Source organism: Lipophrys pholis (genome assembly GCF_963383615.2).
Source record: "Lipophrys pholis genome assembly, chromosome: 5".
In the NCBI taxonomy this organism is placed as follows: Eukaryota; Metazoa; Chordata; class Actinopteri; order Blenniiformes; family Blenniidae; genus Lipophrys; species Lipophrys pholis.
In genome coordinates this window covers 32,230,387-32,255,045 of record NC_137628.1, presented here as the reverse complement: position 1 = coordinate 32,255,045, position 24,659 = coordinate 32,230,387, and the positions used below count along the sequence as shown (strand labels likewise).

The 24,659-nt window shown below is 44.5% G+C and overlaps 1 protein-coding gene across 2 annotated transcripts in view; it reads left to right on the top strand.

The window, feature by feature from the left end:
- slc43a1b (solute carrier family 43 member 1b) overlaps positions 1-24,659 on the top strand; it is a 49,905-nt gene that overhangs the window by 5,304 nt on the left and 19,942 nt on the right. For both annotated transcript variants that reach the window (XM_080464753.1, XM_080464754.1), the window contains exons 2-5: positions 8,297-8,464; positions 10,657-10,840; positions 16,112-16,167; positions 18,024-18,100. In XM_080464753.1, coding sequence (XP_080320879.1) covers positions 8,311-8,464; positions 10,657-10,840; positions 16,112-16,167; positions 18,024-18,100 — 471 coding nt within the window. In that variant the 5' untranslated portion in view covers positions 8,297-8,310. The remainder of the gene's footprint in view (positions 1-8,296; positions 8,465-10,656; positions 10,841-16,111; positions 16,168-18,023; positions 18,101-24,659) is intronic.

The following is a 24,659-nucleotide window of genomic DNA, read 5'->3' as shown; positions in this document are numbered from 1 at the left end:
CCGTCACAACCATGGGGGCTGTATTGGGGTCCAGCGGTGGGCTGGGGTGCTGCCCCCCCATGATGTCACTCTCCTCTGACCTCCACCTTCACCTCAGATTCTTCTTCTCCACCTCTGCAGTCACTGATCTCTCTGTGACTCGCCCACTATTTCCAGCAGTGACGACGAGCTGCTGATCGTTTTCTTTTCTTTTATTAGTGATTCCACTACTGTGACACCAAATAATATCATCTCCTGACCTCCACCTCCTCCATCACTATTTCTCTCTCCGTAAAATTCCTTTTCTTCATCCTTCTGTCAGGATTTAGCGTCAAATGCCACCGATCAACAGGCTGGATGAGATGCAAAAATATGGACGAGGCACTTTGCTTTGAACATTTATGGTAGAAAGTGGCCGTGTTGAGGGCGGGGCCTGAACCTTCCAGGTGGACTGGGATCTATAAAAGGAAAGTGCGTGCAGATGTGCGTATGCACGTTTTTTTTTATTCAAATTTTTTTTGTGTGCACGCCATTTTCAGCTTATGGGTGCACGTACATTTCTAGTAGGAATCCTACGCAAGGTTTTATAAACTTTAAGGTCTTTTACTCCTATTTCACTTCTAAAAGCAGGGGTGTAGCTATCCTTGTTCATATGTCTTCACCTGTGACAGAGGTGGAGGTTAAAGCTGACACATTAGGCAGACGTTATGATTAAAGTAACTCTGTGGAGAAACGGTCTCCTATTTGAATTTATATGCCCCCCCTTACTCACACCCCTGATTTCCAAACCAAAGTGTTTTCCATTTTCTCTGAGTGGATAGATGAATCCTCTGTGATAGCAGGGATTTTACCTGTTTAAGTCCTGGTTTGGATAAATCTAATAGATCAGCACTGACTAATACTGGCTCAGTATTTACTTGGCTGCTGCAGGGATTTACATTATGTGGATGTATGGAGAACTCTTCATCCAAATTAGAAGCAGTGTTGTGCCTGAACGAGTTCTGTGAACGCTCGTTCATGAACTTCATATTTTGGGCGAACGTGAACTGAAGGTTCTGTATTTCTGCCTGATGAACGTCACTGTGAGCGCATTCATTCTGCCGCTCTCACAGTTCAACGTTGTTTAAGAGAGTGCCAGATCTCACCATCTTATTAAGAACCCAGACTTCTAACAATACTCTACAGAACAGTTCAATTACTTTATTGCACAGAACATTACTCTTGACGTCTCCCCAAATCTTCTGTGGGAGACTGCTAAAGCGGTTATCCACGGAGTCACAATTTCTTTCTCCGCCAGTCTTAAGAAAAGACAGAGAGCTGAGAAGCAGAATCCTGAACAAGAATTAAATAAACTTCAGGAGGACTTTACTGCTCACCCATCAGCAGATTTGAAACTACAAATTGATGTAACCACTGCAGCCCTGGACGCTCTTCTATCGAAAGAGGCTCAGACGTCCCTCCTATTCGCCAAACATAAGACGTGTGAATTTGTGAATAAACCGAGTAGATATTTAGAAAATTTGGTGAAGGCTAAACCCAACTCCCAGGCTATCCGTATAACTCAGAGTCAGACTGTCACACTGACTCTCTGGCACAAGATTTTCTCTCGGGTGTCCATCTACCCCAAGCTTCGGATGCACAGAGGGAGTTGTTGAACGGGGCAATTACACATGAGGAGGTTAAAGAAGCCATCAGCACTTTAAAAAACAACAAGGCCCCTGGGCCAGATGGCGTAACTCCAAAGTTTTATAAGATAAGATAAGATAAGATAAGATATCCTTTATTTATCTTGCATGTGGAGAAATTGCAGTGGTACAGCAGGATAGTACAGAGAAAGAAGCACACATAGCAGGAACTAAAAAAAGCAGATAAAAATACAATATGATAGAAGAATATGCACACGGTGCCTATAAGTGTGGACATGTACAGAATATGGGGGTGGATGGATTTTACATAGTAAATACGTTCTTATAGATTATTATAGTTATAGCACCACTTCTTGTCCAGCTGGAGTGGAGTGATATTGTCCGGTGGTGGTGTGCAGTGGTCTACTGGGAGCAGGCTTGGTTGAAGAGTCTGACTGCAGCAGGGAGGAAGGACCGGCGGAGTCTCTCCTTCAGACACCGCGGGTGGAGAAGCCTGTCACTGAAGGAGCTGCCCAGTGATGTGACGGTACCATGTAGGGGGTGGGAGACGGTCTCCATCAGGGATGAAAGCTTCTTCAACATCCTCCTGTCTCCCACCACCTCCACAGGGTACAGGGGGGGGCAGCCCAGGACAGAGCTGGTCTTCCTCACCAGTTAGTTCAGTTTGTTTCTGTCTGCAGCCGGAGTGCTGCTGCTCCAGCAGACCACTCCATAGAAGATGGCTGATGCCACCACTGAGTCATAAAAGGTCCTCAGGAGCGCCCCCTGCAGTCCAAAGGACCTGAGTCTCCGCAGCAGATGGAGTCTGCTCTGGCCCTTCTTGTAGAGAGCTTGGGTGTTGTCAAGAGCTTTATAAAGCTTTTTGTGATCTGCTGCTTAACGGCTGCTTAATTGAAGAGCCCTGCCGCACACCATGATGGATGCAAACATCTCCTTAATTCTTAAAAAGGGAAAGCCTGCGGATGACGGTGCCGCTGACAGACCGACCGCTCGGCTGGATGTAGAACAGAAATTGCTTGCTAAAATACTGGCCAGGAGACTGGAGTGTATCCTTCCTCATTTTATTTCAGTAGACCAGACTGGTTTTATATCGGGTCGTGATGGTCGCAACAATATAAGGAGACTGCTAAATCTTATAAGACATAGTTCGCTTGTGATTTCCTGAGATGCAGAAAAGGCCCTTTACAGGATTGAATGGCTTTACTTACTAGAGGCTCTTAACAAATTCAACTTGGGCGATAGTTTTATTAAGAGGATATCTCTGCTTTATGCTGCTTCAGTTATCACAAATGGTCTGAGGTCTCCTGCTTTCAGTGTGAGGCGTGGGTGCAGACAGGGATGTCCTGCATCACCACTGCTTTTTGCCCTCACTATTGCACCCTTAGCGGAGGCCCTTAGGAAGGACCCGTTAGTGTCAGGCATCGAGCTCGGGCCTATACACCAAAAAATATCCCTGTATTTTGATGATGTCTTGCTGTTTCTGAGTAACTGCCAAGACTTCTGTAGCCAGGGCAGCGGAAACTATCATTGATTTCTGTCGGTTTTCTGGCTATAAGATTAATTACTAAAAATGTGAGGCGATGCCCTTGAATCCCTGAACTCTCTTGGTCCCTCACTTGATAAAAAAGCAAACTGTACACCCCTGATTCGCAGGATTAAAGATGATCTTGCAAGATAGATAGCTTTTTCTCTGTCCCTCTTAGGCAGAGTGAATCTATTTAAGATATAAGATAAGATAAGATAAGATATCCCTTTATTTATCTCGCATGTGGAGAAATGTGCAGTGGTACAGCAGGATAGTAAAGAGAAAGAAGCACACATTTCAGGAACTAAAAAAAGCAGATAAAAATACAATATAATAGAAAAATATGCACACGGTGCCTAAAAGTGTGGACATGTACAGAGTATGGGGGTGGATGTATTTTACATAGTAAATACGTTCTTATAGATTATTATAGTTATAGCACCACTTATTGCCCAGTTGGAGTGGAGTGATATTGTCCAGTAGTAGTGTGTCTGATTTAAAATCTGTGTGGGGGAAATGTTGTTTTAGGTTTTGATGTGTGATGTTTGTTTTTGAAATAAAAATTGTAATAAAATTTTCTATTAAAAAAAAACATGTACGTAGAGCTGCACTGCTGCCTTAGTCTCTCACACCAACAAGCTGGCAGAGGTGGAAAGTAACGAATTACATTTACTCGTGTTACTGTAATTGAGTAGTTTGTTGTGTACTTATACTTTTTTAAGTCATTTTGAAACTCAGTACTTTTACTTTTACTTGAGTATGTTTGTATAAAAGTAGTGTACTGCTCTACAATTTCAACCGTGTCCGTTACTGTACAAATTTAATCAATAAATGACTGGATTAAGAGAGCTGCGCTCTGGATATACTTAAGTGTCAGGAAACATGAAAGACCTTTCCCTGAGAATAATCACTTCCTGTTAATGGCAGAGGCTTTAATTTTGACATATTCAAATAGAAACACTGTGGCAGGAGGACATTAAACATACGTAACTTTTCACTCACGAGTAAAATTTAAAAGTTATTATGGTACTATTTTACCAGTCCAGCCCACCGATGAACCTGCACTGTGTGTGGCCCCTGAAGTAACATTTTATTAAGTATTCCCATGGTGCATTGCAGCACAACAGTTCAAGTCCTTGCAACTGGCTTGGCGAATGCTACACGTTTATTTGACAGGTAAAGCACAGTTTCATATCAAAGAATGCCATTGTTTAGTCTTATAAACATGGAGATGGTACCTGACACTAGAGGTTGGTCTTCTTTGGGTCTTTCAGGGAAAGTCACAGCACTTGAACCATTTTAAGTTCTAGATTTAGTTTCACTGCCACTGCGATTATATTTGGAGAGTCGTACCTTTCATTAAGAACCACTACTTAAACAAGGAGAAATAATTAATGAGAAAAACAACTACACAAAGTAACTTTAGTTACTTTCCCAATAATAACTAGTTATTTTCTTATTTACAGTAGCTAGTAACTCCAGTGTGTGTAATATAATTAGTAATATACTTTGATATACTTATTACTAGAATTAATATATATTATTTGATAACAGACAGTGGAAATAGAGGCCTGTGTGTGTGTGTGTGTGTGTGTGTGTGTGTGTGTGTGTGTGTGTGTGTGTGTGTGAGTGTGTGTGTGTGTGTGTGTGTGTGTGTGTGTGTGTGTGTCTTTCACAAAGAATGAGGGTGACCTAGACTATTTCTGTGTGATCAGGACTCCCTCTGTGCCAACATGTGACTGTAAACCTGCTGAGTCATTGCTGCGTTTATCTCACTCTCTCTTACACGCACACACACACACCCCCCCACACACACACACACCCCCACACACACACACACACCCCCACACACACACACACACAAAAGCGTTAATAATTGATTGTCTAACAGAGAACAAGTGGTGGACACTGTTTTGGTTTGCTCTGTCACGTCACAAGCTCGGCCTGTGCTCAGGTTTCACCAGTGTTGGAGGTTAGATTCCAGGAGTTGTTCATGACTGAATATAATGTCCTCTGATAGACAGACATTGGATTTGTGCACGTGGGTGGGATCAGTGATAGCTGATAGCTACAGCTGGTGGTGAAGGTCAAGGATCAGTCCTGTCCCTGTTTGGTCACATCTTGTTCGGCCCTGAGAGCACATACCTCACTCCTTTTCACCTTTCGTGACAAGCTGACATGTTTCAAAGGTATATGTAGGATCTCACCGAGACCACAGACTGGCTCTGGTGACGGTGACGAAACACTGTAGTGTCCAGTCTGACCTTTGTCAAATATTGTGACATGGAGAGACTGTCAGTCCACTGTGGACACCAGTCAACAAGTTAAACACGTGTTTCTAGACTGCAGAACCGTTCTGCACACTCAGGGAGAACTTGCAGACTCCACACAGAGACCTTCACACTGTGACTCAAACCCGGCGTGAATCACTGAGCCACCGTGCCGATCACAGCCACTACAAACCTAATGTCATGCAACTGAGCAAATATTTAAAAGTGCAAATACTGATAAAGTGCCCCCGTTGTAATGAACCCCACCTCTAAAAACCCACATTATTTAATATACTTATTACTAGAATTAATATGTATTATTTCATAACAGACAATGGAAATAGAGTCCTGTGTGTGTGTGTGTGTGTGTGTGTGTGTGTGTGTGTGTGTGTGTGTGTGTGTGTGTGTGTGTGTGTGTGTGTGTGTGTGTGTGTGTGTGTGTGTGTGTGCGGAGATCATGTTGTCCTGTTTACATGAAGACCGAGACTCAGATGCAGGTTGATAGGCTCCATGTCCTCCCGTTCAGTCAGTGGATCGATCACATAAGGCTTTGTGACACGATGACCTGATGCTCCTCCCACTTTAGCAGGAAGTGTTGAAGATGAGCTCGTTGAGGAAACTTTCTCATTGTTCAGAGTCAGATCAGGAAGCCAAAGCAAAACTTCTTCTGAATCCTTCAGTTCAGCTTTGACAACTATATTTTTGTCTAAACTTTGTGAAGCATGACGTCACGTAGCAGACATGAACAGAGAGACTCCAACTCTGGAGCGGATCAGAACCAGTGTGTTCATGGCGGACATGGGACCAACTCACACATGGAAAGGTGCGTTTACGCATAATGAAGTCAAGAATGGCACGAAACTCAATTCCTGACCAAGAATCCAGATTTTGACCTAAATGATATGATTGAAGGCAGAGCCGTCACGCAGCGTCACAGACAGCCTCGACCTGTCATCATGCATTACAAGTGACAGCACGAAACCGTGGCGGATCATCACGAGTCGTTACGCACTGCCACCAACATTGTTCCACGGTGTTGCACCCGCAGTCTTCCATGAATGTCACTTTCTCTCACCAATCTGTCAGGAATGTGGTGAATCTCGAGGATTTGGTATTTGCAGTGGTGGATTTTGCTATGAGCGATGGGAGCACCACTCAGGGTGAAATGTGTGATGGGGCACATCGCGCTGGAGAGGAAAAGAGAATCACCCCGTCTCTAATGTGGTCCTGTCGATAATCTCCAGATTGAGCCACATCCAAAGAAATGCCATAGAGTTTGGCAGAGAGGTGGATGTGGCAGGCGAGTGAACGCTCTATTGTGCATCACAACTAATCGACTCGCTCGGTTGTGAACTTCACACATCAAGGCGATTCTTGATATTATTGGAAGATTTTTTGGCAGCCAACAAGACTTTCCACAAATATCAGGAACATCACGCACCTACACGCACTGTTATGAACTCTATTCAGATGCATTACATCACATAAAGAATGTCAGGAATGTGTCAGGAATGTCGGGAAAATGATTTCCATAGCTCATCTTGTACGGTGGCCCAGGAGGGCAAACAACACAACACACCAACAAAAACCACAACACAACAACAGTTGCAACACAACAACATAAGCCACAACACAACAAGAAAAGTTCTTAAAAGTTCTCAGACTGCTGTGTCCTTCCGATGTAGCTCTTTGTTGTTGTGTTGCGGCTTTTGTTCTGTTTCGATTCTTTGTTGTTGTGTTGTGGATTTTGTTGTTGTGTTGCGGCTTTTGTTGTTCTGTTTCGATTCTTTGTTGTTTTGTTGTGGCTTTTGTTGTTGTGTTGTGGTTTTAGTTGCTGTGTTGTGTTGTTGGCCCTTCTGGGCCACCGTAATCGTGCCTATATGTAAACGCACCTTTAGTATGAAGTCATTTGTTTTTGGGCAAGTCAAGTCAAGGTAATGTCAAATCCAAGTCAGTTAAATCTGCACATGAAAATAAGATAACTTGACTTGGGCTTGAAATAACATATAACTTGACTTGGACATGACGTAACCTATGACTTGACTTGATTGACTTGTCCAAGAAAAAATACCTTGAGACTTATGAGATGGACGGGAACCAGAACTCTGGTCCATCGTGAATGGACCCTATCGGATCAGGAGGTCTTTACCCCGACCAGACTTTATTTCACATGATCTGTGTCCATCGAAACACAATTACTGATGCTGAACATTACCAGTGTGTTGAGGAAAAACTAAATGTAATATTGTCACTTCATGTGGTCGTGGATCAGTCGATGTATGGAGGAGTATTAAGGCTGATTCATACTCCATAAGAACAAGAAGAAAGTTCGGCACCACCGGGTCCAGCTGAACAAAATGACGTCATTTCCTTCGACCAGCTCCCTCCGGCCGAAGGAATTTGGTTCGGCTGTGCCAACCGTCCTGGCCGAACTAGTTATATCCGATTGATGTCAACCCAAGGCCAATATGTACTGCCGAAACTTCTGCACTGCCGTGTGCTGCGCGTGCGTGTTCCAGCTCGCTAATGACTATCAGTCACATTTGATCATATTTAGCTTGTAACCTCGCTGCTGTGTTAGTCCCGCAGCTCGTTCACATGCCTGAGGCATATTTACGTGATGCGCCTGAACGCCTCACTCAAAGCTGTCAGCTCCTGCAGTTAAAACCAGACCAACATCGCGGCTCGGACAAAAACTTTCTCTTTTATTACTGAAACAGTTCTGAGAACTTTTTTTCTGAAAGCACTGGAGGTGAGAAATAAGCTGTGCAGTTGAAAAGTTAAAACGCCGCCTTGCGAGTGGTCCTGAATCTAAAGATGTGTGCATTAACATTGTTGTGAGAGCTTACTGTTAAGGTGAGTGGCTCCTCTTCCAGGATCTCCTGCTGTCATGGCTCCCAGCTTGGCCCAGGCCTACAGGAGGAGGTTGTGGATGGCCGTCACCGCCATCATAGAGAACCTGTTCTTCTCTGCTGTTCTGCTGGGTTGGGCCTCTCTGCTCATCATGCTGAAGAATGAAGGCTTCTACTCCCACCTCTGTGTTGGTAAGACCCCCATCTCTGTCTCAACCTGCTACTGTTTCTAAGTGTTGATTTTTACAGGAACCTATGGTTACATTGTCACAGTGGTTCTCTGAGTGAGAGACTAGCTCTCCACCCAGTTGCACATTTCATGTGTATGAGGAAAGACCACCCTGCTCGTCAGGGTACATGGATATTTCTTTAAGACACTCTGGCTTGCCTGGTCACGCCCCACAGGTTCCCTATCAAGCACTTGTGTGGGTGTGAATTCAGTGATAGTTTGATCGACACATGTCTCCGAACGGCCAAAAGAGCTGGAAACATAGTCTCTCGCTCAGAGAACCATGGTTATAAGGTGTATGTTCTCTATCATCTCGAGACTATCTCTCCACCCAGTTACATATTTCATATGTATGGGGTAACTCTTTAAGACCCCCCGTGAGAAGGCGGTGTAGCCCATAACCCAATACACCGAAATGTTACAGATGAACTATTTACAAATGTACACTATTTACATGCCAGTCCGATGAAGGCCTGCAAGACGCAAGGGCCAAGTCTGAAAGGTGGAGGGACTGCTTAGGTCGGACCGCAAGTCCCAGAAAGACCCAAGGAACCTCGATAAGGATCTGCAAGACGCAAAGGCCAACACCTCCAAGGAGACTCAGGTCGATGAGTAAGTCACAAAGGAGACCCCACACATGGGCAGAGGCCTGGTCTTTGTTAAAATTAGATGGAAAAACTTAACAAGGGTGGACTCAGATGACCACGTTGCTGCCGCACAAATGGCAGCCAGCGAGGCACCTCGCCATATGGCCCATGAGGTAGCCATGCCACGGGTCAAGTGTGCCCGAACCCCGGAAGGGACAGGCATTCCTGAGCCCATACTGTGTGCGCTGAATGTACTCTGCCAGAACCCTAACTGGGCATAGCATAGACAGGTGCTGGTCCTCCTAGTTTCCCTCAGAGTTTGTAGGAGAGTGCAGCTCAATTGAGTGGGACAGGTGGAATTTGGATGCCACCATACCTCGCAAGGTAACGGGAGACCTTCCTGCCTCAAGCTGGGAATGGAAAAATGGCAGGATTTCCTGGGCTGTGGCTAAGTAGGGGTCCACCTTGTGTGCTCCACACCAAGCAGTAAAGACCCCCCAATGGTGTGAATAAGCCGCCCTGGTGGATGATGCCCGGGCCTGAGACAGTGGTGCCCTCCGAAGTGGGAGCTCCCATGGTGTTCCCTCCAGGAGAGGTGGAATCTCTGAGAACCATGGCATGTGGGGCCACATGGGAGCCACGAGAAGCAGCTTTACTCTGTTCACCTTGATCCTTTGGAGGAGGGGTGGGAGAAGACTGAAAGGGGGAATGGTGTAGAACAGATCAGGTGGATTGTCGTTCGTGAGAGAGAAGAGTCGGCAATGTATCGACTCCCTCGAAGCAAACAGGTCGATGACTGCCCTGCTGAAGCGACGCCAAATCTCCTCGACTACCTGAGGATGGAGCCGCCACTCCTCTGGATGTGGGCCCCCTCTTGACATGATGTCCACTGCTGTATTGGACAGTCCTGGCACATGTACAGCTCTGAGTGAGCAAAAGAGTGGGTAAGCCCACTGCCACAATTGGGTTGCCAGCTTGCAAAGGGCAGGGGAACCAAGGCCTCCCTGCCTGTTGATGTACGCTGCAGTCCCAATACTGTCTGTCCTGGCGATGACGTGGTAGCCTTGAGTTGAAATGAAGCTTTTCCTGGTCAACTTTGTGCTTTTTCACGCTGCAGCTCGTGTTATTTCATTGTTTAATTTTGACTTACTTCGCCGGTCGTGAAATTTAAATCCGTGGACGTCCGAGGAGAGCACGCATTGACGTAATTACCTCAGACGCGCACAGACGCCGGCTCCGACTACGGTGTGGGATGAGGTCCAAAAAAGTTAGAGCAGCACATTTTTCCCCACAAATCCCATTTTATTTCACGTTGATGTGCAGCTCATGGGCCGGCGCGGGCCAGACAGTTGGCTCCCGGCCCGCGGGCCACTTATTGAGGACCCCTGATCTTGTAGTTATGAAGATGTTTTTGGGTCCTCAGGGTAACTAAAGTAGTCCATCACCGCTTTAATGATTTAGAAAAAGCAAAGAGGTCAAAGCATAAAGTTCTTGACTGCGCTGGCCCTCTAGTTGGATTATTTTATCTTTATTTGGGTTTCTCTTGTTTCTCTGATGATTTGATGCAGAAAACCACACGGAGAAGTCCAACATGAGCTGGAATGAGGGAGGAGGCTGGCCCAGCTGTGTGGAGCAGGAGGAGGTCCTGAATCTTGGCTTCACCATCGGCTCGTTCCTCTTGAGCGCAGCTACCTTGCCCCTGGGCATCTTGATGGATCGGTTTGGGCCACGGCCACTGAGGCTCATTGGCAGGTATGACGTTTATTTTAAAAACAATCTTTTTAATCTGTATATTTCTCTTAAAATACTGCTATGTACCGGTACATTACTGAGTACCGGGTTATCATGGCTATACAGATCCATAGGTATTACATTTTTAAATGTCTTTATCTCCACACTGCAGCTGTTGTAGCTGGTGTAACTTGTGGTTTTGCACAAAAGATTTAATATTATTTGTCACGAATACAAATGTATGAAGAATGAGGAGTTCAACCCAGCAGAGAAAACTCATTTCAGATGCCTGTATCCTCTCGTCTCATTCTTTCAGTCATGATCCAAAGATCATGAGCCCAGATGAGGGTGGAGATGAATGAATGAATTAATTTTTATTTCGAACATGTAAAAAAAGAAACAAACAAGTAAAAAAATAACAACATCCAAATAAGTAAAGCAAAAAAAAGAAATAAAAATGTTAGTTATAGTACACTCCATTTTTCAAATGGCACCAGCTTTACACGTTAAAAAGACCATCCAAAAATCATGTAGCATGTAGATGGAGGAGAGGGTTGGGCCCAGCACTGAGCCCTGAGGAACACCGCAGGTGACGTTGTGGGTGTGAGACTCTGCCCATCCCAGGGCAACGTACTCAGTTCTGTCAGTCGGAAATGAGTCCAATGGTGTATTTCAGGCAGTGGAGGAGGATGGCGTTGTCAGCCATGTCAAAGGCAGCTGTGAGGTCCAGAAGGATGAGCACAGATGGAGAGCCGCTGTCTGCGGCCATTAGGAGGTCATTGGTGACCCTGACCAAGGCTGTTTCTGTGCTATGGCCAGGGCAGGGTTGTCTCTTCTACATTTGTTTACTTATTTGGATTTTTTTTTAATTGTCTGATGGCTTTGTTTCTTTCTTGACATGCTCAAAATAAAGATATCAAAACCAATCATAGAATGTGATTAGCAGGCTGAGTTCATCCATCACCAGTGTTGGGAAAGTTCAGTTTCTACATAAACTAGTTCAAAGTTCAGTTCGCAAATTTTTAAATGAACTACTTCAGTTCATAGTTCTAAATTCACTATTCCAAAAATTAACTAGTTCATAGTTGTTTTCTTTTTTCCCCAATATGCGGCTGCGAGTTATTACCCTCAGAATACTGGCATTTCCCCATTGTTGCCACCTGTTCAGTCCACACTAGTAGCAGCTGCAGCTCCACACCCCGACAGTATATTCTCAAAAACATGAGGGAAAACTTGCTGCTTGAATGGTCTTTTTGAATGAGGAATTATTAAAACAAAAAACAAAAAACGGACAGTAGTTCTTAAGGTGCAAAATAAACGAACAGTAGTCCTCCAGGTGCAAAGGAAAATATCCCAGGCAGGTTCAACAAACAAATTACGACTTAAAATAGTAAAACCATCAAGGAACTTTTTAGTGACTGGCACATACCTTGAAAGGCTGGCTGGGTTCAATGAGCCTCTCAGGTTTGGTGTGACGCTCTTGATGTACAGAGTTGCTTCTTGAAACCCGGCGAGCAAAGTTTATACAAAAAGGTACGATTTGTCCCACCTGGATTATCACTGATCTTTTCATAAAATTCTTTTAAGTAACCATTCGAAGATGAAGTATTAATGGTGGAGGCAGAGTCTGAGGTAGTGCTGCTGTCTTCCATTTGTTTTTGCCGCGATGCTTCACATTCTGACACATGTGGCGGTGCGACTCTGTGGTGGCTGCGGTTGCCAGATTGGCTGTTTTCCCCCCGACATGATAAGGCTCGTTTACGGTGAGCTTTCGCCAGGTTTTCGACTGGAAGGCTCTATGGAAATCTGGCAACTCTCTAAAACAACGTTGAACTGAGAGAGCGCTGTTCACAAACGCCAGCATGAGCGCCGCTCACAGTGACGTTCACCTGGCAGAAATACAGAACGTTCAGTTCACGTTCGCCCAAAATTGTGAACGAGTTCATGAACGAGCGTTCACTGAACTCGTTCAGGCACAACACTGTCCAACACCACAGTCTCAACAAACTCGTCAGAAAGGCCAGTGACATGGTGGGGTGGAGATAGATGGACTCTGTGTGGCTGCCATGTGCGAGAGTCACTAAAGTGTGACAAAACTGCCAGAAAGTGTTTTGTTATAAAATAGGTGAGAATCTGGTGCAAAATGTATCATTGTTTTTTTGTGGGATGTTAATAAAGCTGCTGGGTGGATAACACTGTTGTTTGTGTTTTAAGTGAAGCGACCCTCTTGTCCATCAGGACAAACGTCTGCCCAGTGCCCAACACTGTGTGCACCGCCTGACGGAGAGGCCTTCTCTTATTCAGCTCTTTAGTTACTGTGGGTGGATGTGAGCCCAACTACATGTGAACTTTACATCTGAATGTCCCACAGCAGCTCTGGCTTCTTCCCATGTTCCACATCCAAGTCGCTAATCTAAAAATGTGGATTTTGATCAAATATCATATAGTGTTCCCCTATACTTACATTACATATATATTCTTTTAAATCATGTTTTCTTTTCAAATCTCAAAGAAAAGATCAGAAAAGGCATCTCAATGACCTACACATTATTCCTGCTGCTGACTCTCGAAAGTACAAACAGACCTCATTAGATGTAAATTCCACTAAGTCGTTTCAGTGAGGTAGACTGGAATAGAGTGAGCTTGTTTACTCTAAATAAGAAAGTAATCTAAGTTGGTATAGTGGCTTTTTAATTAAAAAATGTCACTTAGTCGGAGGGAGTCTGTTGATTGGTTTTGATGTGAGCCCACAATAAATCATATTACACTGTAATTGGAGTCCATCAGTTCCTTTTTCAAAACGTACGGGTTCAAAAAATAAGCAATCTGAACAATTTTATATCTCTTCTCCACAATCAAAACACTCCAAGTGACTCCTCTGAAAACCACACAGTCTCTCCATCCACTCACAAACAACCCGCCAACAAAGTAAACAGCATGAGTAAGGAGATTTTTCGACATCACTATTGTACAGTATTAGTTAAAATTTGAAACCTTATTCTTTTGTGTTCGTTGAACTAAAATTGAATTGTATGAAATTTTCCTGACAAAAGAAATGATAATTTCACAAATGTGTTCAGTCATTCTGTGCAGAGGGATGATATGCTGTTAGATTCAGAGGCTCTCAGATGTTATTAATGAACTTCAGATGGTTATAAAGAGGTCTAGTGACGGGGCTTTTCCACTGGAAAGAACCAGGTGCTAGTGATGGTCCAGGACCAGCCTTAGCACCAGTTCTTTGTCTTTCCACCACCAAAACCCCGGCCAAACCGGTGCTACGCTGGCTCCACCTCGTTGCTGGGTCAAAGAGGAGCCAGACTGGGGCCCGACGTGTCATCGGCTGGGGGCGGAGTTATCTCTGGAGGTATCTCTAGAGGTATCTCTACCTAAAAGGCTGAAGCGAGGCTGTATCGGCTTTCTGAAACCTACAGCGAACACGGAGCCCCGGAGTGTTTACAAGATTATTTAATTCGCGTTTGCGGAGCCACGACTCTCAAGATGCTGCAGAGCTCCTCCTGTCAGTCAGCTACGTCGGCTATAATTTAGAAGCAGTTTTCCATTGTCGGTTTTTCCACACTTTTCATGGTGACATTATTATAATATAATTATTATTATAACGTCACGTCCAGGTCTTGTTTCACGTTCTGACCGCCGGCTGAGGAGCTGCAGCCACTGAGCAAGGCAGTGTGAGGCTGCAGGGGGCGCTCCGCTCCGCTCCGATATTATTTTATAACCACAGAACTTCTTTATAATGAATACTTTGGTTCATCAGCAACTAAAAAACAAACTACAAACTACTATAAATGAAAGCTGGAGTTTATAGACATAAAATGAGTCTTTTAACGGCTTCATGTGAAAGAGAACTTTAATCAGAGTGTTTACGGAGGTTGCCATGGAAACAGTTTTTAGAGCAACGTTCTATCATTCTACACCTCCATTCCTCCATGTTGAAGCTTTTGATTCAGACACGTCCAGAAATAAAGTGAAAGAAATTCACAATGTAACGCCCAAATGTTGAAAAATAAGCCCCAAACTCATACACGCATTATTTTTTCCCCTCTATGTCCACTCTGGGGCTCCGGACTAAAACAAGACGGACGTAAAAAAAAACACCAATAGAGACAAGAAGAGACGTAATGTTTTCTCGCTCTTTGGTGCATCTGAGGTTCAGGCCAAACTAGATGGACCGACCCGGACTAAACTACTGGTACAGTCCGTCTCCTGGTTCCTGGATGAGGCTGTTAGCGCCAAATTGGTGAAATCAGTGACGTATCACGTTTAGGAGTGACGCAGTGGCTCTCACTGGCTCCGTTAGTGGTGGAAAAGGAACCGGTTCTTTGGCGGTGCTCATTTAAGAACTGGCCCTGGTACCGGCCCTGAACGAGCTCCTGGTTCTTTTTGGTGGAAAAGCCCTATCTGTGAGTGTGACGGAGCGCTCTTGAACGCACCGTCATGCCCGGAGCGGTGCGCCTTTCCTCTCTCCGCTGGCGGAGAGAGCCGGTGCTGGGAGCGCGCGCACAGCGCTGTCACTGTTGTTGGAAAGATCAACTCCAGAAACTGTTTCCCGGGTCCCTGGACATGCTTCCCTGCTGTAGGCAAAGGAGGGTGCACACTCTTTGCCTACACGTCACACAGACACACACCTACGCATCGCGCACGAACGCACGCACGCACGCACGCACACACACACACACACATGCTTACCTGCGGCTGGAACTGTCAAACTGAGGTACTTCCGGGTTCTCGGTTAAGAGCGCCTAGTGGCGCGCAAAAGAAACGGGGTTATACCATTATAGTGCGGATAATTGGTATACCCTATGGTCACGGGCTTAAACCGGCCTGGAGAAAACCGGGATAAAAAGGGCTTTCCCTCTGTACAATTATGTGAACGCTTATAATTGCTTGCAGAACGTTTGGTTTGCATTGACGTAAATTGTGTAATAAAAACCCTGTAATCAATAGTTGGTTTGCCCGAGGGAGGGGCTTATGGTATAAAGGAGAGCTCTGCTCACTTAAACGGGGCTGTCGCTGAGCCTAGGAGTATGGTGGGTTGTGAGCTGGAAATAAGAAAGCCAATGTCCTCTACAGAAGTAGTTGTTTGTTTGTTTTGTTCTAGTTAAATCCTGCACTGTAAATATGAGCACTTTGTTGTAAATAAAACCACCCCAAACTGCAGTTTGCCGACTGGCCATCATTTTGTCGCATCGTGTTCGTTTTTGGAAAACTGGACCCGTGACAGTGAGCACTTCAGGATCTGAACTGCCTGTCTGACATCCTGCGTCTGTATTTCAGCTCCTGTTTTGCGGCTTCCTGTGCAATGATCGCTGCTGCTGCATACACACCTGAAGGTAACACAACACAACACAACACAACACAACACAACACAACACAACACAACACAACACAACACACCACACCACACGTTGAACTCTAACAAAAACCCAGGTCTGAAGAGTCATGTAGTAACTGGTCACACCTTTCTGCAACACTTCTGACCAAACCAGTTGTCTCTCCCCCTGTTTAGCCATTTACACTTCCAGTCAAAGGTTTTACAACACCCCAGTCTTTCTAGCTTTTTATAGCAGTTCAAGTTTTCAAGTCCAGTGAACAGCTTGAAATTGTTACAAAGGTATGTGTTGAAATACCAGAGGATAAAAAAAGGTAATGTTATTCCAAACTGAAAACAATATGAAGATTTAAGAAATTTACAAATAGGCCTTTTATTCAGGGAACAAGAAATGGGTTAACAACTTAAAGCTGTTCTGCAGCAATGGAGGTCAATCAAGCGTTGAACATCGGTGCTACTAATTCCTACAGGTGTTCCAACTTTTGAAATCTTGGGCTCATCAAGCAGGATCTTTGTACACCATTGTTTGGGAGAAAGGCCGGTATCACAATGAGTGACCACAGTGTGAAGTTCTGGGGCTGTGTTTCTGGATTCAGGGACTGTAACTTGGACAGAGGAACAGGCACCCGGAACCAAAACTACTACCACAACATTCTGCAGAGCCATGCCCTCTGGTAGGAGTAATACCCTCTTGTTGGAGCAATACCCTCTGGTAGGAGTAATACCCTCTGGTATGAACAATACCTTCTGGTAGACATAATACCCTCTGGTAGGAGTAATACCCTCCGGTATGAACAATACCTTCTGGTAGACATAATACCCTCTGGTAGGAGGAATACCCTCTGGTAGGAGGAATACCCTCTGGTGGGCATCTATTTGGTCCGGGGATCATCTTCCAGCAAGATAATGCCCCAGAAGCAAAGTTCTAACTCCATTACCTCCATTAGAAAAGAGAACAGGATGGCAACATGAAAACACGGAGAAGCCAGCACAGTGCCCAGACTTAAACTCTGTCAAACATGTTTGGGATGAACTGGACAGAAGAATGAAACAAAGCAATCGACAAGAGCCTCACATTTATGGGAACTTCTGCAACGGAGCTGGAAGGAGACAAGATTGTGTTCAACTGTTATTCCTGTCAAAGTGGAAATTTTGATGAGTCCAAAGGTTAGAATGCATTTTGGTGTATAAACAGAGTCCATGATTTTATTTTATTTTTTCAACCTCAAATGATTATTGGTTCTACGCTAACAAGTGTAATGACACTTTGAACTGAATAACTGTGAATAAAAAAACTGGAAAATTTGGGATGTTCTAAAATGCCTGACCTGGAGTGTAGGTGTTTTTCTTTTTTTTCTTTAGTTGTTGTTGTTGTTGTTGTTGCCACCATTTTAGCAGTTTCAGCTATTATAGCTATTTTGAACACCTCAGCTGTTTTGATCCGTTTCAGTGATTTTACCCGTTCAGACAGTATTAAGCTGAAAAGGCTGTTTTAGGAGAGTTGCTCTTTTCACTCTTTCTCTCTCCACATATGAAAGCGTCGAAGTTGAATGAATCACCGTGTTTTTCTTCACATGTGTTTCATTTCTATTTGTTCAGAGGTGAGACAGTGAACTCCTATTTATATGATGAGACACCAGATAAATAGCTTATTTCCACATGATTAAGTGAACGTGTGATGGAGTCACTACAGAGGAGCTGAAGAGCAGAATGTTGCCCACCGATTTCATGCTATTGATCCCATCAGTATGAAGCCGCAGCGTGCAGCAGTAGAAGGAAACACGTGAGAGTCAGGGAGCAATTTTAGAGTTAAAGTTAACATTATAAACTAAAAGGACTTTTTGTGTGTTCCATCAGTTCTGTCCTTCCTCATCTTCTTCGCTGTCTCCTTCAACGGCTTTGGAGGAATCTGCCTGACCTTCACCTCACTCACTGTATGATCCACACGCACGCATGCACACGCACGCACGCACGCACACGCATGCACACGCACGCACGCACGGATGGATGGATGGACGGACGGACGGACGGACGGACGGACGGACGGACGGACGGACGGACGGACGGACGGACGGACGGACGGACGGACGGATGGATGGATGGATGGATGGATGGATGGATGGGGCAATTTAGCATCACCAACATGCCTCACATGCATGTTTTTGGAAGGTGGGAGAAAACCTGAGTTCCCAGAGGTAACCCACACACAAACGAGGAGAACATGCAAACTCCACAAACACCTCCAGCTGGATTTTAACCGACAACCTTCTCTCTGAGGCAAGAGCGCTAACCGCAGTGCCAATGACACAATTGACAAAAGAAATGTTGATAAAACATCTACTTATCTATGTAATTGTATTCACAGTATCAACGGTTGCTCCGTGGAGACTTGAAAAGCTCAACGCCTTGTGACCAAAGCAAAACCTGGGCGTAACTCAGACATTGTGAAATCTGCATCACACTTCACATGTTGTCTCCTCCTGCTTGTCATGGTCTACTTGTCTCATTCTTTCAATGACAAATCAATAATTATAGAGACAGTTGGACTTAACAGACAGCTTGTGACCCGTCTCTTTGAACCGATTGTGGGAGTCATAGTCCATCATTGTTATGTATCATTTGTCAACTGGTTTTGTCAGATAATGACCTGGACGGATGGACGTGATTTCAACTTGTCTTGTACGTCTGTGGACGGTGCTTGCCCAGTGGGGTGGTGTACTTGTGTGACTTGACTTTGGGTGTGAAGGAGCACAGTTTGCAATGAAATGACAAGACAAAGGAACAAAGTCCTGCTGACAGGCGTGGAGAACACACTGATCTCCTCCATCACCTCCTGGTACGAGACCTGCTTGGCTGCGTACAGGGTGGAGCGTGGTGTACAGCTCTGCAGAGAAACAGCAGAGAAAGACACCCACTGCAGCCTGCCATCCACAGAGGACATGTACACCAGCCTGCTTCCCTCTGGACAAACACTCTGCTGCACCAGGGCCCAAACAACATGGTTCCTTCTTCCTGGAATCTGTGAGACAAACAAACGATATGCCGAAGCCCTAATACTGCCCCACGCCATCAAACTAAACTATTTATTATCTGTAGTCTATATTGCTGCACTATGTAACCTATATTACATATTACATATTTGTATTTACTTTATTTTATTGTTTTATTCTCTAAACTTTATGCTTACGTATGCTGTTGGTCCTGAGTAACATATTTCATTTACATGAAAACAACAATAACCACCTTGAAACTTCACAGTAACACCACAGGCTGTTTGGTTATTCTGTGAGGTCACAGAGCGGTGTGTGTGTGTGTGTGTGTGTGTGTGTGTGTGTGTGTGTGTGTGTGTGTGTGTGTGTGTGTGTGTGTGTGTGTGTGTGTGTGTGTGTGTGTGTGTGTGTGTGTGTGTGTGTGTGTGTGTGGAAAAGCAGTACATGCTGTTCTAAATTCAGCCTCCAGTTCTCAGCCAATCCTAACCTGGGTGGAGAACACACCCTCTCTCTCTATCTCTGCTAAACAAACAAAGAAAAGTTAGAAAATACAAAAAAGCTAATATGACTAGAAGAACTGGAACCGGTAAAAAGGAAAAGTAACTCAAAGTGATTACTAGTGCAACAACACATCATCAGTAGGACAAAACTAACCTGTCTCACGACGGTCTAACCCAGCTCGTGTTCTCTATTAGACACCCTGTCCAGGGTGCATCCTGCGGATGGATGTATGGGTGGATGGATGGATGGATGGGTGGATGGGTGGATGGATGGGTGGATGGGTGGATGGGTGGATGTATGGATGGATGGGTGGATGTATGGATGTATGGATGGATGGGTGGATGTATGGATGGATGGATGGATGGATGGGTGGATGGATGGATGGGTGGATGGATAATGTGTTGCATCAGTGTTCAGAAACTTACATACGCTGTAACAAATTACTGTAAATTTACGATGGATACACTACAGTATCATACTATATTTTATAATAATTGTAAAATTCTGTTAAATATTCATCCCTCACATGTAAAGTAGCAGTTAAAACAGTCATTTCACAATAACAGTAGATAACAGTAAGTTGTCAACCACCCCCAGCAAAAAGTGTCCAAAACACCTCGAACAGATGTCATCTCTATACATCCAGGAGACGTCCTCAGAGGGACCGGAATGGACGTTTTTTAGACGTCTTTCTTGGACGTTGTATTTACGTCTTGTCTGGACGTCATATCATATATTGCTGTAGTTTATTACAAAGTGCTCATTTGTACAGCAGACTTTGTAAGATTGGTAACATAGAGAACATTTAGATTACAAAAATGACAAGGTATTGCATTACCACATTTGGAAGAAACTGTCTTCGGTACAATGATTAGTGACAGGTTTTACTGAACCCAGAACATAACCTCAGACGCTGATTTAAAAAACAACCTAGAACAGTGGAACAGAACAGTCCAGCTTGAGAGCAAGTATTTTACATGTGAACACCACAACTAATCCCCGGCCAGCTCAGTAGGTAGAGCATGAGACTCACAATCTCAAGGTAGAGGGTTCGTGTCCCACGCCCGGCGCCACCTTCTTGTGGGCTCACCATGGTGTGCAATGTGATCTGGGTGACGGTGCTCAGACTGACACCCCCACCACCCGGAAACAGATGAGTGGGAGAGAATGGATGGATGGACAATAGAACTACAAGCAGTGAGTAGTTGACAGCAGCATTTGGTTGGTTTCCTCAGTCACAGATGACGAAAGAAAAAGAAAAATTAGCAACACAATGTCTGGAAGAATAGAAAAATATGAAGGACTAAAGAAAAGAAAGGAGAGAAAGAAACATTAAAAAAAGGGGAGAGAGCAGTTTAAATGTGCAGACCTGCCGATATGATTGAGTTCAGGAAGCTGATTCTTTCCATTCTTCATTTTCACAGATTGAGAAAGACAGACATCACTACTATGGACTTCACAATAAAATGTGTTTGATATGTTTTTAATGTTACAAATGGCAGGAACACACTGAAGGCGCCTGCATACTCCCTTTTGAACCCATAAGAACAAGAAGAAAATTCGGCAGTGACGTCAGCCAGCAGCAGAAAAAAAAAGCTTTTTCGGCAGGACTGTTCATACTCCGATAAGAAGCTGCCGAACTCGCAGGCCACGCCCCTCACAACAGACCACGCCCCCTCACCGCAGGCCACGCACCCTCGCAGCAGGCACAAGTCTGTGAAGCGGCGTTTAAACTTTTCAACAGTAGTTTATTTCTGGCCTCCAGTGCTTTCAGAAATACATTTCTCTGAACTTTTTCAGTAATAAAAGAGTTTTTGTCCGAGCGCCATGTTAGTCTAGTTTTAACTCCAGGAGCTGACAGCTGTTCGTGATGCGTTCAGGTGCATCACGTTAGCCTGCACTCCAACATTTTAACGAGCTGCGGCGCTCGTACAGTAGTGAGGTTACAAGCTAAATATGATTAAAATATGACTGATAGTCATGAGCGAACTGGAACACGCATGAGCAGCACACGGCAGTGCAGAAGTTTCGGCAGTGCGGCTCCTACATAGTTCGGCCAGGGTGGTTGGAACAGCCAAAACAAATTTGAAATGACGTCATTTTGTTCGACAGGACCCCGCACTGCCGAACTTTCGTCTTGTTCTTATGGAGTATGAAGAGGCCTTTACTCACCTTGCTTCTTCACCTGGTGAGAGACTGGTAGGTCCTCACCCTCAATCACTCCCTTCCTGTTTGTGGTTGCACAGTCAACTAACCACAAGTTAACACAGGTTAGTTATGGCTTCACAAAATTTGTGATTAACTGTAATAAAAGAACAATCTCTAAGATGTTTATTTAAATAAATGCTTGTTATCCCACCATCTGTGGCCTAATGGGGTAACACCGTAGTGAAAGCTCAGACATTTGCAGTGATTGTTCTGTCAAACTGCCTGTGAGCTGCTTCTGCCTCTCTCTCCGCCGTCAACAAGGATCAGGTGAAACTAATGAACTGGCGACTCAGCGCTCTGAAAGGCCGGGTAGAAGATGTGTGCCTGTCAGGTGTGCAGGAACTCAATGGCAGAGCTCACCTCGCAGCAAAACACATGTTCCTCTCCTGATGGTGACGGTTCTGTGGCGTTCAAACTTAGATAGACAGCTGGTTTTTTTAACCTAAAGAACTTTCACCTGCTGTTTCGATATAGAAAAAAGAATTTGAAGGTCTGGTTCTTTGAGTAAAGTCCAGTTTAAAACCTCCTGTGAAGAGAAACTTTTCACATCAAGAGCAGCACAACAATTAAACGGACTTGACAGTGACACAATGATTAATATTACAAACTGGATGTCAGTGAGGACTTTCCTGGGACTTATTCAAAGACCTCACCCAGGAGAGGTTGGTCCTTCAAAGAGGGAAGACAAATATTAATGCTGCAGACCGACATGTGAAGGTCGCTGGCTTGAGGTGAAGCCACCTACTGTACCAGCCTACTGTCTTGTTCTGCTCTGTTTAGGTTCAGCCAGCTGCTGAGCTGCTGTGACACCACAGAGAATGAAACTGACACATAAAATATTATCTTCTTTGCTGCCTTTTTTTTGCTGACTTCAAGTGAGTTAAAAGTATGCCCTACCTTATTTACAAAAGTATTTACTGAAAGGCTGGAAAACTACTATAGGAATCAGGGTTTGGGGAGCCCAGTGTGAATGTGTGTGTGTTTGCTGGCCCGTGTGGCATGAAGGAGTATTGTTGCGTGGGAGTAGATGGGGGCGTGTGTGAGCGGGCTGGGGGGCGGATGGGAGGCTTGAAAGGTGCACTCACCTCGGGGGGGTGAAAAGGAGAGACACAGTTTGGGTAGCCGCAATTTTTGTGGACCGCTCTGCCTTATTTTCTGGTTTTCTTTTATTCATCCAGTATTAATTCTGACTCGGTTTAGTCCTTTCGTCCGCTGTGCTAGCTGTTAGTGCGTTACAATAAATCCATGTCAACTCGCGTCCTGGATCCAGCGTCTCTGTAAAGGCTAAAAGCGCGTCGTTCAATCTACAGGACCCAAAACTAGCCTGAGAAAAGGAATCAGCCGAGAAAGTAGCCGCTACAACTAGTGTGCAATGAAATTAAGTTAATACATGATAAGATACACGACACAAGATACGCTGACACTGTCCAGTAAAAAAAACTTTATGAAGGTCAGCAACACCTAAAGCTAACTGAGCTCAAGCGCGCTACACGGCTCGGTTCACTTAGCCCCATTAGCATCCTGAACTAATGAAACAGTCGGAAATGTCGACAGTTCAATAATCATGCAGACAAAACAACACTGGACACGACCAGATTCAGGAGACAAGCGTAGCTTTACTTTACCTGCTCTGTTGAGGTCCACTTGGTCCATTCTGGCTGGACTGATATGATGGCGCCGTACTTTCTGAAGTCAAGTTCAGGAAGCCAGTTAGGTCACGTATTATCACTAAACTATGAGTAGTTTTAGGAGTTTGATCACTCGAGAAATGATGTCATCAAAACAGAAACATAAGCTTGCAATAATGTGTAAGAGGCTGATAGATCATGTCCTGGAGTTGAGAAGGGATGTGAGCATTGTTAGGGATTTTGTCTTTGCAAGAAAACTGTATTTGATAACTGATTAATGTCGCTGCACCTCTCTGCTCGGAGTACAGCCAGCTCAGTATATGAGAGAACTGTGGTGAGATCATTGTGATGTCCTGTAGTATGTGTGTGTGTCTCTTGTAATAAGACGATGTCTGCTTGTAGTTTAAGTGTTCAACAATTGTTTTGTCTTTTTATTTGAGAATGTGTTCATCCCACACACATTCCAGGTGACAAACCTTAACGTGTGTGTGTGTGTGTGTGTGTGTGTGTGTGTGTGTGTGTGTGTGTGTGTGTGTGTGTGTGTGTGTGTGTGTGTGTGTGTGTGTGTGTGTGTGTGTGTGTGTGTGTGTGTGTTTAAATACTTTGGAACTGGGTGGTTTTATGAGTGGATTCACACACACATATTCACAACATATAGTGAAATCACCTGTTTTAAATGTTTCAATTTTAATTTAATTTCGGTCACTACTTGGGATAATGAGTGGAGGACCTCAGTATTTCTGAACCTCTGGCTATGGCCCTGATGGGAGTGTGTGTGTGTGTGTGTGTGTGTGTGTGTGTGTGTGTGTGTGTGTGTGTGTGTGTGTGTGTGTGTGTGTGTGTGTGTGTGTGTGTGTGTGTGTGTGTGTGTGTGTGTGTGTGTGTGTGTGTGTGTGTGTTTTCATATGTGTGAGACAACTTGAGAGTTGCATGGTGAAGTGGAGTGGTTTTTAGGTGACATTTGGTATACACTATGGTATATTATAACATCAAGCGAGGAACATAAAAGTTAAAAAAACAAAAAGAATAAAAATTCTCCTCTCATAGTGAGAGTGAGAGTGATGTGAGGAGTGATGTGAGGAGTGATGTGAGGAGTGCCTTTATATTTTCATTTTCCCAGAGCTGACGAGACATGACGATGGATATCACCACTAGTATAGAACAAA